Below are 14,408 nucleotides of genomic sequence, written 5' to 3'. Positions count from 1 at the left end.
ACGCAGGTACCAGCACACAACTCATGAATAGACTCCAGACAATACAGAATTCAGTGTCCAGACTCATCCTCAACCTGCCCAAATGCACCCACATCACCGCCCACCTCAGAAACCTCCACTGGCTCCTTGTACAGTAAAGGTGGCAATTCAAGCTGATGACACACCTCTACATAGCCCTCCACGACCAAGGACCAGCATACATCAACCACTGCCTGAACTTCCACCAGCCCTCCAGAGACCTTCGCCCCACTTTCCTCACATCAACACCATGCACCCACAGAAGCCTCAGTGGAGGCCGTTCCTCCTCCTACTTCGCCGCAAAGTCCTGGAACAGCCTTCCCCTGCCCTCAGGACATCAACCTCTCTGGCGGAATTCAGGAAGAGACTCAAGCTCTGGCTTTTAACCTGAAAACAGCAACCTAGCACCTGGATACCCTCACAGGTGAATAGCAGTGCGGTACAAATAAGGAGTGATGATTGCATTCTGCACCAGGTTAAAATATATTTGTCAAATATGAAACCATCCATATAAAGAGACTTTGTAAAATCGATATTGAAGATGCTTCCACATAGTGTGGCTTTTATCCTGGTATTTAATGAACCCAGGAGTACAAAGCTGCTGCTCCTTTGCTATCGTCCTTCCCGGTCTCCTCCAACCGCCCATCTGCCCTTCCTTTTGTCATGGAACTCCATGACAAAACAGCCATTCAAACTCCAATACCACAACTGACATCTTCATTGGATATTCTGCAACAGCTTGAATTTGTATCTGTCAAATATGAAACAATTCAAATAAAAATACTTATAAAAGATCCATCTGCTGGAACCAATTTTCATGGAGTTTGACAGTCATTAACAGCTGGCAGGTGAAATATTTATTAATGTACTAGATAGCAATCTTACCATTTGCTTCTGAACTTTAGAAAGTTCTTCTTTACTCGGAGAACCATTTACATCCATGAGTGTCTGTCCTGCAATAGTTCTTCCTGTGGTCAGTTGTTCTGAAACATCAATCATTTCAAAGCACTGAAAACAAAAAAACAGTTATGTATGAAAAAAAATACGTACTGAAATAAGTTACAATAACAATTTTTACAGAGTGGGGGGGAAGTTTTCTAAACTGCTAAAAAAAAAATTTTAAAGCTAAATTTCAGGAAGTGATGGTTTACAGTTTCTCGGGAATTTATGCATCTACCAACCTGTGCCTTGCAGATTGAGTCCTTTATAGTGCAGGGTTAATTTTGCTACATCTCAAGCCTCATGCATGCCAATGGCACCACTCCTGGTCATTTCCAGGTTCAGCAAGCTCTCGCATTGGTGTGACCTCATCTGTAGTGGCCCAAAATCTAGACCTCCTTTCCAACATGAGCCAGAAAGCTCTGGCAGGAACTATTCAACACTTGGTTTTACTTCCCAACCATATGATATTCACCTCAGCACCACTAACGAATCTGCAATCTGACATGGAGTGCTCTATGCATCAACCAATGGAGAGAGGATGTAGCCTCATGGCTAGAGCAGTCAACCTCACTGCTGGGGAACTGGGCTCGAGTCGCTGCAACAATGCTCAATATCCTGTGATTCTGGGCAAATCACTTAATCTCCCCGTGCCTAACAATTAATGAATGTGTCCATCTGTAACAAAACTGGTGCTCATGTAAAGCGCTCTGATACCGGATATCTTCGGGTCTAATTCGCGCTATATAAAACTGGATGGAAAACTAACCAGGATTTACCTCGATTAGAGAAGGAAAGCAATTATAAGTCCTATCCTTTCTCTCACTCTCTTCTAGATCACTCATGCATTGTCACTGCACCAAGTCTGAAGCAACAAGATTGGAGCATCCTTCTAACCTCACCCAAAGCAACTTATATAGGCCAATCCATAGACCCCTCTGACAACCATGCGTATACATTCGCCATGCTCAGCATCATGTCAAAGATGAACATTGTTCCTATTGAGACATGACTAGTGTCCTGAAAGAAGGTAAGTGAAGAAATGAGTTTCTAGGTTCTATTTTCTCAACATGAGACAGTCACAAGTTGTGTCTCTTGTTGCACTCACACATCCCAGGGGAGGTCATGCTTCATCAGTGGGTGGTGCTCCGCGTAGGGCCGGTGCTGCAATGCCCTACGGGTCCCCCAAAGGGTCTCTTTAGCAGGAATCTTTTAATTTCGCTTTATGATGAGTGAGGGTGTGAGTCTTAAAAGAGGTTGTGAAGGACGTGTATGTAAGTGAGTATTTGAAACTGGTTAGGGGATATCACTAATATTTATTTAATGTGTTTGTTCCCCTGTCAGGATAAAAAAAAAAAAAAAAAAAAAAAAAAAAATTATATATATATATATATATATATATATATATATATATATATATATATATATATATATATATATATAAATATAAAATGTAGGTTGTTGTTACTAGTGGGGTAATAATGTACCCTATTAACTAAAAGGTCAAGATGTTTCGAGCCTTATAGTTGTCAAAACGATCTATAGCGCTTCATCAGGACCAAAAGAGTTAATTGTAAGTGAGGGAGTCAGAATAAGTTATCCCTATTGAAATAAGTGGTAGAGCGGTCTTCCTAGTGTTTTGTTGAGGGTGGCGCCAGCTCGTGGTAATCACTCTTATTCCGACCTAGAAAATTGAGAACGAATAAAAAGAAAGACACAAACAATACATAGAATAACAAAAGAACATAAAAGTGTTATTATCTGATGCCATGTGATGAGATAATTGTTGGCATCTCATCTAAACTGTGTACTCGCTTGTCACGGACTACAGTTCCCAAGCAGCGACACTAACAGCCAACTTGGAAACCAGAAACTATGCTACCGGTGTGATAAAGAAAGCCAAGAAGAGAGTACGCAATAACAAACGTGAGGGCCTCCTGGAAAACAACATACGAACAAAAGAGGATGTGATGACCTGTGTTACCACCTTCACTCCGCTGTCTAACAAGATTATAATTGGATATTGGAGGATCCTGAACACAGATAATCTGAACATAGGTTGGTGGGCCTCTTGAAAGCAAACCTGGGCAATGCTAAGAGACCAACTGGTACATACAAGACCACATCCTCGCAGGAACCCAGGACAGAACACCCTGTGGAACCTACCTCCCGTAACGGGACACTACCCATGCAGTACATGCAGTACCTGCGCATCTACAAAACACACTAAGACACTGGAACTGGGCGAATTCACCTGGCAACAGAGACAACACACAAATTGCAACACTAAGAATTGTGTGTACCTTATTTCGTGCCCTTGTGAACTTACGTACATAGGGATGACCATTAGACCGGCCAAAGTCCGAATAGGGGAACACAAGAATACAATTCGATGCGGACGAGTCGCAACCAGAATGTGTAACCACTTCATTGAAAAGAAACACACTGCAGATGACATCAGATGGACAATCATAGAGGCAAATCCAACTTGGAGCATCACAGCCCTAGTCAGAAGAGAACAACAATGGGTACATCGTTTACAAACACACAAAAAGGGACTTAGGGCCTCATGTAGGTAGCCAAATACCGGTCGGTAACGGCCGATTTTCGGTAATTATACCGTTACCGACCGGTATTTTGGCTTTCGGTATGTAGGGGGTGAATTTCTGTATTCGGAATTTACCGAATCGGTAAAATTACCGAATCTGTAATTTTACCGATTCGGTAAATTCCGAATACAGAAATCAGATGTAGGGGGACTGTGTTGGTGTTGTTAGGAGTCGGTATTTACCACCAACTAATAGTTGGTGGTAAATAATGTATGGATGAGGAAAAGCATTTAAAAGCGCTTAGAAGTGTGCACATGTGGCAGACATACATGCCCTTAGGGCATGTATGTGTGCCACATGTGCACACATGGCCGAATCAGGGGTGCAACAGGGTGTCAATGTGACACCCTGCCACCCTTGCATGTTCTCCCCCCATTACCGAATCGGTATTTACCGATTCGGTAATGAGGCATACCTTCCCCTCAATGGGAAGGTATGCCTCATTACCGAATCGGTAAATACCGATTCGGTAATTACCGAATTTTAACGAATCGGTAAAAATTACCGACTCATTACCTACATACGAGTTACCACTTCTTAAATACAGATTCGGTAACGTTCGGTATTTAAGAAGTGGTAACTTGTATGCTACCTACATGAGGCCCTTAATGAGGATCTCCCATGGATCGAACTATGACCCACTCTTTTGGTCCATCACCTGCCTGGCAACGCGGACGTTATGAAATGTAGTTTTGGCACTTCTCTAGACACATGTCTAACCATTTTAACGTTAAGATGCAGGTCAACATCTGTTCCACAAGAGTGGAACACAGATCCAGTAAAATAAGAACAAATCATATTTTCCACACATTACCACGAGGTAGCGAACATACACATGACTTGTACAGAGAGGTGCCTCCCTTCCCCCTCACCACATATGTTCTCTTGACATGAGCACTCTACCCGTAAAACTTGAGGCACACCCTCATCCGGACTAGATCACTGGAATAGTCCTTATCATGAAAAATCTACTACGCACCATTAGCCTGCTTTTTTTACATAACTACTGTAGACCTGTGCCCAATAACATAGAACTGTGCACTACATTTCAAGATGCTGCCCGCACACGCGCAATAGGATCGAGCTACCTGGTCTCCATTACACCATAATCAAAGATTACTACATCATAAGGTACACAACCTTACATTATACTTAACAATGGCGCCCACACATGCGTAATAGAATTGGGAAACGCCCAGTGGAAGCCAGGCAACCGGACGTCAGGCTACAGGAGAGACTCTAGTTTACGGATGCCGGCAAGCCACCTAGTCAACATTCAGGCATGCAGAGTCAAGGGTAGGTGTAGCAGACTTGCGCACCCGGAAAAAAACATAAGTAGGATGCTTTCCCCCCCTGCAGGAATAGTTAGTGGGCTACACGGCTCACGCCAATACCGGGCACTTTTGTACCTCGCATGTTTCTAAAAAGACTTTCCGTTTCTTCTTCTTTTCTCCATTTGACAATCACAGCCCGTTATGGTGCGGGTAGCCATGTGATAGCTTATAAAGCCTATTGAACAATATTAACAGGTAAGACTATGGAGCAATTACATTTTTGATTATGCTTCCATGCCCCCTTCGCCCCCTTTTCAGCCAGCAAGGATAAGGAACACCCAAGCGTATAATTAAAAACAGAGACTTGTGACTTAACCCCTTGCATGCCCGCCCCTTTCCCCGCCCTGTGCCGCGCTTTGCATTAGTGGGTGGGGTTCATGACGAGCTGGACTCGTCATGGGCACAGCGCCACCGCAGCCCATGACGAGTCCAGCTCGTCATGGGCACTGAAGGGGTTAAAGAAGTGCATCACTTTAACCACAACAATAAGAATATGTGCACAGAGTGAATGAAAGGCCAAAGTGCCTCGCAACTAATGCAAGCACCTACGACATCACAACAAAATTGTTTTTTAAACGCTTGCTTTACTTTATGACAAGCAGGTACACAGTTGAGATGAGCTGCCATCAATTATCTCATCACATGAGAACACTTTTATGTTCTTTTGTTTGTCTATGTATCGTTTGTGTGTTGTTTTTATTCATTCTTAATTTTCTAGGTCGGAATACGAGTGGTTACCACGAGCTGGCGCCATCCTCAACAAAACACAAGGGGGGCAGCTCTACCCCTTCTTTTAATAGGGGTAACTTATTTTAACTCTCCCACTTACAAATAACTCTTTTGGTCCTGATGAAGCACCAAGGATCGTTTTGACCTTTTAGTTAGTAGGGTACATCATTACCCCACTAGTAACCACAACCTACGCTTTTTTTGGTCCTGACAGGGTAACCAGCACATTAAATAAATATCACTGGTATACCCTAGCCAGTTTTAAAATACTCACTCACACACTCACTCTTCCTGACCCCATTTAAAACTCATACCCTCACTCATCATACAGCAAAATAAAAAATCTCCACTAAAGAGACCCTTTGGGGGACCCGTAGGGCATTGCAGCGTCGGCCCTATGAGGAGCAACGCCCAATGATAAAGCATGACATCCCCTGGGATGTGTGAGGGCAACAAGAGACACAACTTGTGACTGTTTCATTTTGAGAAAATAGAACCTAGAAACTAATTTCTCTACTTACCTTTTTTCAGGACACTAGTCATGTCTCAAAATAACAGTAACCCAAATCTTGGATTAATATTACTACTTGGAGCATGGGTACTGGACCTCAACTAGCTCCTAGTCCCTCCCTCTTCCTTGCTTGGTAAAAGATTAACATTGGCATGCACCAGATTACTGCATGACAGCCACTTATAGAATTTTCCACTAAATACTCTTTCATGTTTCCACAGCCTAAACACTTGTATTATAAATTAAATAATTAATTTGTCAGTTACAAATGGCTGGAAGGGGGTTGTCTAGGTATTTAATATGTCTTGGTATAAATGCAAAGGTCATCCATCGAGAGATCCGAGTTATTGTTGCTTGAGGGCAAGCTGTATCAACACTGGTCTCATATCGAAACTCCAGGCTAAAAGAATCACGTTTTTGACCAGACTTTCAGAAAATGTAAATAATACAAGCCACATCACTTTAGCTGCCCCCCTGGATCTCTACTTTTCAGTAATGCCCAGAATTGGTACGGTTCCCAGAGTGTCAACTCTCCCCTGACCCAAAAGGTGCAGCCATCCTAATGGAAAGTGGGACCAAAAAGACTGGTTTGTACCCATACATGGAAAAGTTGCTAGGATTGCCCCAATTCCAGGAGAGGGCATCCACTCCCTGCACTCTTTTTAAAATCCCTTCCTTGGTTTTCAGTAGGCTCTCTGCCCTTCCCTCATCCGTGTTGGTAGATTGTGTTCCCCCTTGCAGCCAGTGTTCAGAAAGACTGTCTATGGCACAGAGCTGAATGGGTGGCCCTATGCCAGGATTGGCTGACCACCCACCCATTTTGTTTTTTAAATCCACTCTCTGGTTTCTAGCAAGTGTTCTGCCCTATGAAATGGGCAGATTTGGGATAAACCGAATTATAACATTTGTCTCTAGGTAGTGAGCATAGCCTTGGCCATGCTGAGGGGCACCTCCCTTAGTGAGGCCATCACTTGTCGTCCAATAGAATACATTCCTGCTCCGAGAAGGCACTCCACACTACAGTGACTCTGCAGAGAACATGAAGGTCACGTACTATGCACTAAAGGGGTTAAATGTCAGGGTGTGTGCAAGATCGAAGTTTATGGAGCTGGGGACTCTGGTACCCAAAGAATAGGATAGGTGAGTCTCCTTATAGGGTGTGGTGAAATAGAATCAAACTATACACTTTACCCTAAGCGTATGGAATATGGAGACCTGTAAACTAATTTAAATGCTCCTCCCAAACTCTAGTAGGGATATATTTAAATTAATTAAAATGGAATCCAGGGCCACTGAGTGATGGCCACAGATTTGTTTGGTATAGACTTGTGGATTAGTGGCGATTGGTGACATGCAAAAATGGTGGAGGGGGGCAATACGAGCAGAACTTAAGTGAGCCCCAGTCACATTATATTATTTAAATACAAATTTTAAAGAACACTTAACAGTAAAAATTAAATGTTTAAAATATGAACTTACCGTAGAAGCTTGCAGCATGTCCCAGCACATCCTAGATGTCCTCCAGTCCCTGGCTCTGAGCATGAGGTTCCACAGTCAACTCCCATATGCAATACAGATGCTGCCCTCATGCTGTTAATGTTAAGCAGGATGAGTGAAGCACCAGGATTGGCTGGAGCGGGCGGTTTCAGCACTTGTAGAGGTACTGGAGGCCTGTGCCTGCTCTCCACCCAGCTGTCTAAGACAGCTGGGTTGGAGATGTTTGAATTGCAAATACTGGGCTTGTGGAAATCTGAAATAATTTCCATTGGCATAAGCTAAAGCCATCTTGTTTGTGGCATCCATTTGGTTAGCTATGTAATTCTTCGGTCTTCACTGTTGCTTGCCTTTCTATTCTGCTTGAGTCATCAGCTTTAGTTAACTCCTTCTGTACTGAGCCAAAGCAATGTACATGCTGAGAAAAGGCCTCTAGCTGCTAGAATGCACCCGTCTAAACATATAATGGTCAACTGTTGTCTGCTGATGTAAACAGTTCTGTTCCCCCTCCCACTTTGCTGACTAAGTGATCTCTCATCTGCCCATGTTGGTCAGTAGTTATTCCTGTGTATGCTTGTACCTTCGATTTTTAACTACATGCTTACTCTGCAACAGACTCTGCATATAAGCACCATGGTCTGTGTATTCAATGTACCTCCTCAGGCAGCACGAGAGTGCTGTGTGGACGTAGTCCCACTCATGAGTGATTAACAAACTTGTTATTTGAATTCCAGCTTCAGTGTCAATCTCTATTTTGTTGGTCTACGGACCCGTGGACAGAGAAGGGTGACCCCTGCCGGTGACCCCTGCACTTGTGTGCTCATTAAAAAGCACATTTCCACAGGCTAGCCATCACAGTCTAATCAACCAAACACACATACAGACTTCAAACTGAAGTGGCCATACCTCACTGCTGCCAATCAGCAGCAGTGGCATATGGACCCCACCCCGCCCTCACTCATTTGGCTGGTAGAGTGAAAAATAAAAATGGTAATAAAATCATTTTATTACCATTTCATTTCTCAAGCTTTCTGTGCTCCGGGGGGGGGGGGGGGGGGGGGAGAAGAGGAGAATGATGTGCCGCTGCCCTTAAGCAGGAACCGGATTCTGTAGAGCTCCACAAGGGTATACAGAGAGTCCTAGCATTTATAGTCAAGAATTGAAAAGGCAGCTTGATACCTTTCCTGTGCCAGAAGGGGTGACTCTTATTCAATATGTCAATGACATCTTGCTGGCTGCCGATACCCCTGAACAGTGTAAAGAAGGGACAGGGTCATGGTTATCATTTCTTGCCTCATCATCACAAAGTCTCTCGGAAGAAATTGCAATTTTGTAGACAGGTTACCCATTTAGGGCACCTCCTGTCTAAGGAGGGACGTGCACTCACACCAGATTGCTTTCAGACCATTTTAGATACTCCTGTGAAGGATGTTCGTGCACTGATTGGACTTGCTTCTTTTTGTAGGCAGTGGATCCCTAGCTTTTCGTACATTATTAAACCCTTGTTGGCTCTTTTGACTAAAGACACTCCGATGCCTCTCCCTTGGACTACTGAATGCCAGAATGCTTTCCAACAGCTACGTCAAGCTCTTTGCTCTGCACCAGTAATAGGAACTCCAGACTACAGTAAGACCTTCACACTCTACGTACATGAGAGGGAAGGTTGTGCTCTCTCGGTTTTAACACAGACACACGGTGATAAACAACGTCCTTGTGCATATTTCTCAGCCGTCCTTGATCCAGTTGCCCGCGTGCTGCCTGGTTGTTTGAGCGGTAGCGGCAGCAGCTGTGTCCATACGTCAGAGTGAGGGAATAGTCTTGTCACATAGATTGTGTTAGTACCTTATTGAGTCGATGCCTTGCTAAATCAAACAAAGACACAGCATCTGACTAGTGCTCGCTTGACAGGATATGAATTGACACTTTTGGCCCCTCATATCACGTTGAAAAGATGTTTGACTGAATCCTGCTACATTATGGCCACTTCCAGCTACCCAGTCTCAGTCACAAGAGCTACATGATTGTATATCCCTTACTGAAAAACACACAAAGGGTCATGTTGATGGGGAAGTTGATGGATCCTGCCTGAAACTGCCTGATGGCACTACATCTGCTGCTTCTGCAATTACAACACTTCAGATAGTAGTTGAGACAGCTTGTATCCCACAGAAGTCAGCTCATGCAGCTGAGTTGATAGCACTGACAAGAGCATGTAAGCTTAGTACAGAGTTGCTTGTTAACATTTACACTGATGGCCAATACGCCTTCAGCGTGGCTCAAACTTTGGGCAGCATTGGAAAGAAAGAGGCTTTCTTCCTTCACGTGGGACACAAATAGTCCATGGGGAATTAGTACATAATCTTCTTACTGCCTTGACCTAGACTAAGAAAGTGGCGATTGTTAAATGTAGTGCACACAAGAAAGTGACCGATAAAATAGAGCAGGCAATGCCTTTGCGGATTACACAGCTCGAGAAACTGCAATGCAGCGAAGTACCACATCTATGTATGTAGTTAAATCACAGGCTGAACATTGGCATGATGCCTGGCAAGAGGTCCTGGACATGCAACAATCTGCCTCCGTTGATGAATTAGACCAATGGTCCAAGGAGGGAGCATTGGATGATGAGGGCTGTTAGAGGAATAAAGAAATGACAAAATGGAAGTTACCTACAGCCTATTTACACCCCATGATTCACTTGGCACATGTTGGAGCATCCTCAATAAAGCAGCTTATGCAAGTTTGGGATAATCCAGAAATTGTCGATATGGCTAAGAAATTAGTCCAGTCCTGTCTGATCTGTCTCCAGTATAATCCTGGAAAGGGAACACGAACTCCAACAGGAGGGTTTGCAATACCGACTACACCTTTTGAGGTCCTGTAAATGGATTACACCCAGCTTGAGCGCTGAAACAACCTGATGTATGTCTTGGTAGTGGTTTGTGCCTTTAGTAAATGGGTGGAGGCATACACTACGAAAGATAATACAGCTCTTACTACAGCAAAGGTGTTCCTAAAGGAGTTTTTTCCCCGATTCGGCATTTGTCGTGGACAGAGAAGGGTGACCCCTGTACCGGTGTGCTCATTAAAAAGCACATTTCCACAGGCTAGCCATCGCAGTATAATCAACCAAACACATACGGACTTCAAACTGAAGTGGCCATACCTCACTGCTGCCAATCAGCAGCAGTGGTATACTGACACCAACCCACCCTCACTTGTTCGGCTGGTAGAGTGAAAAATAAAAATGGTCATAAAATCATTTGATTACAATTTTATTTCTCAAGCTTTTCTGTGTTCCGGGAGGTGGGGGGGGGGGGGGAGGGAGAAGAGGAGAATGACCCTTATGCAGGAACCTCCACTGAAGCGCATAACAAAGACACTTTGTTGCATAGGAGCCCCAAAATACATATAAGTGAACCAAGATTACAGCTGCTTGATAAATATCGCTCTTTCAATTTCATGCGCTATAAAACTAATCTGTTAAAGAATTCGACTTATCAGATACAAAGTGGTTTTAGAAGCACTGCTAGAGAAAACCTGAGTTAGTGTATGGTATTTTCTGAATGCCAGAGGTTTCAGAAGGAGAGGTTTAGCATTTGAGAGAGCCGTGACCTCATGAGATTCTTAACTTTTTGCCAGAAAGTGAGGTGTGCACCTATAAATTACTGTTTTATATAGGCTGAGTAGCCACTAAAGTGGCCAAAGATTATTAGGAGTAATATGATCAAAGTATTTGCTCGAATGTGCCAATGCATGATGAAGTGCAGCCTTCAACGGGGATCAAGTGCACTTTCAGTAGGCCAGAAAGAACTAAAGAATGAAAGAACTTAGGAAAGAATGAACTAAAGAAAGAATGAACTAAAGAAAGAACTAAAGAATGAACTACGGTCTTGATGCCTTGTTCTAGGATGAAAGGTTTAATGAAAGAATGAACTAAAGAAGAACTAAACAATGAAACAACTAAAGAATGAACAGCGGGCTTGATGCCTTGTTCTAGGATGAAAGAATGAACTAAAGAAGAGCCAAAGAAAGAACTGAAGAATGAAAGGACTAAAGAATGAACTACGGTCTTGATGCCTTGTTCTAGGATGAAAGGTTTAATGCTGAACAGTAGGCTCAGTTGAAATGGGGCACTTCTGACCAGACTATTCACAGGAGATTGCAGATTGAGGTCTCTGCCCCTAAATCCAGGGACTCAAAGTTATTTCCCCCGAATAGGGAAAAACATGCAGACCCAGGAATACTGACTGAAATCTAAATTTTCTTTTACCTTTCCAGCAGAATGAAGGGTACACATATGCATAGTTTTACTAAACACCTGCAAAGTGCAGGTAAATGTGTGTGTGCTTTTAGAAATCCCTTTGCATATTGGGAGGGAGGCAGGAGGGGAGTGATAGAGAGGGGAATGAGGATGGGTAAGGCTGCTGCCCACAACTCCTTCCTAAAGTCCAGGTCCTTTCTAGGTCCAGACCCGTTGGACATCCTTGGCATGGTATTCCCCCAATCTTTTTGCCTTCACTTCCTAACTTTCCTGAACTTGTTTTTGTTAGCTTTAGGACTATGTGCATTTTAACCCTGCTAATCAAAGCTAAAGTGCTGGTGTACACCTAATTGGCACATTTAATTTACGTATAAATCCCTAGTAAATGGTACTACCTATTCCTAGGGCCTGTAAATTCAAATGCCAGTAGTGGGCAGCAGCAGTAAAACAGGTCTCAGGCCTGCCACTGCAGTCTGTTGTACAGTCTTAAACTGCCATTTCAACCTGACAAAAGAAACCTGAGGAAATATGAATTTTGTGATCAGTTATGTCCCCTATCGTAGACCCCAACGGCTCCATGTAAGTACATGTATGTTCCCTCCAGTTCTAGTTATGAAGACGCAAATACATGTGCGTCCACCGTCAACATGTCCTCTTTTAGATCCGCCATGAATGGGTCAGATATTCCATTCCTAAGTATGAAAGGCCACCGACTTTATGTGGTTCACTTTCCACATTTCACAGATTCAGGCGAGTAGGCCCTGAATTCTGCCATCAAGCCTTTTCCTGCCTTCTGTCTCTGAAAGCTCCAGTCCGAGCATGCATCTGTATCCATGAACTTTGTCCTACTCCCTGCGCGGCTAACGGTGCCTGATCCAGCCTGTTGCCTGCCAAAAACTGTATTTCACCTTCAAGATTATCTACTCCGCTCCTCATCCGATGCATTCCTGTCTAGTAGTTTAGGTAAACATTCTTCCAGCTACCGTGCAAAGGGCCAGGCCTCACTGTCCTCATGCAAGTAATTCATAGCCCCTGTTACCATGGAAGATTCCTGCCCCCTCGCATCTCATGTAGACACTTAGACGCTTGTACACGCACTAACAGTCAGTATAGAATAGATTTCATCCTAGAGACCTTTCCTTTTGGATAATACAGTTCTTTAAACATAAGATATCAGATATGATTTGGGATTAGGTTGACATGACCCCCCAGACTTCTGTCTCCACATGTAGAGCTAAATGTCAAAGTCCCCTTCACCCTCTAGTTGCACGTCAATCACACGTCATGCGGCTGCGCGCGCATCTCTGCCAAGTATTTCTGCTGACATTGCAGGATTCTCTCATGGATCCACCCACTTGTGACATCATGTTTAAATGACGTATTTAGTTACACCTATGTTTACGCCTTTTTTTATTACGTATGTGTATTATATCTGTATTATCAGCTGTTACGCCTCTTGCATCTGTCTTAATGTAATGCTTTCCATATAAATACCATTACTTGTCAATAATGTATTGCCTTCCTTCCTGAACCCTCATGGTGATGGAGTGTGAAGCCTGCAATTCGAATTGTATTTCCTTTGTAGAGGAATAAAGCCTTTTAGAACCTCTAATACCACGGATTCTGCCTCTTATATTTACTGAGTTATTCTTACTAGACTTTACCGCATAAAAAATAGTACCGGTAATGAAATATTTACCACAGAAATTGGCGCCCGAACAGGGACACTTTCTCATCTCACGCGCCGGAGGTGCGTTGCAGGCCCGGTCTCCTGCCACAGCTGAACGGACAAAAACGCGTACCCGCAGGATTTCCTGTATCTCCCTCCGGCCAAGCGGAGGTGACTGAGGCTGCGATCAACACCCAGACGAGGCGGTGAGAAGTGCGAAGTATCCCGACCAGAGCCTAGCTGAGAGAGCAAGATCCGAGGTATACAGAGGCCCACCAGGTTCCGAAGTTCCGAGTCCAGTCGAGTCGAGTCCAGTCCGGTCCAGTTTCAGTTCAGTTCCGAGGCCTTCCGTTCCGAGCTACCCGGTGAGTACCATTGCCGGGGAGGCATTTAAACGTGCACATAGTCTGTGCCGGTCAAGACGGGTTTGGGTACACAAATCCGGTCTGCACTGTTTCAGCAGTGTATCTGTACTGTTTAGCAGTATATCTAGTATGTCTTGCATATAATTAAGTATTATTTAGTGTTAGTATTATGTCAGTAACTAGTTTCTTATTAGTTATCATCGTTCGTTAAACTGTCAAATGTTAAATGTTAAATACGTTCTATACATTGTGGTATGAATGACTGTTCATTATTGTGTTTATTTGTATTAAGGTTGTTTAAGATTAAGTAACCAGATCTAAAAATGCCGCTCTTTTCGAAATTAAGACAGATCAAAACTAGAACAGGGGTACTCGAAGAAGCTGTTCCCATTCCACCTAGGGACACTCCAGGATATTTTATGTATCATAAACATGGCCTAGATGCCGTATTATTTCTTGATTTATGGGTGGACTAC

At 43.6% G+C, this 14,408-nt stretch overlaps 1 protein-coding gene across 3 annotated transcripts in view; it reads right to left on the bottom strand.

Annotated features, from left to right (window-relative positions):
* ARL14EPL (ARF like GTPase 14 effector protein like) overlaps positions 1 to 14,408 on the bottom strand; it is a 99,344-nt gene that overhangs the window by 33,559 nt on the left and 51,377 nt on the right. For all 3 annotated transcript variants that reach the window (XM_085640769.1, XM_085640768.1, XM_085640770.1), the window contains exon 2: positions 904 to 1,026. In XM_085640769.1, the coding sequence (XP_085496895.1) occupies positions 904 to 1,017 (114 nt within the window). In that variant the 5' untranslated portion in view covers positions 1,018 to 1,026. The remainder of the gene's footprint in view (positions 1 to 903; positions 1,027 to 14,408) is intronic.

The sequence above is a fragment of the Triturus cristatus genome, chromosome 2_1, assembly GCF_964204655.1.
Source record: "Triturus cristatus chromosome 2_1, aTriCri1.1, whole genome shotgun sequence".
In the NCBI taxonomy this organism is placed as follows: domain Eukaryota; kingdom Metazoa; phylum Chordata; class Amphibia; order Caudata; family Salamandridae; genus Triturus; species Triturus cristatus.
This window is presented reverse-complemented; position numbering and strand designations above follow the sequence as displayed.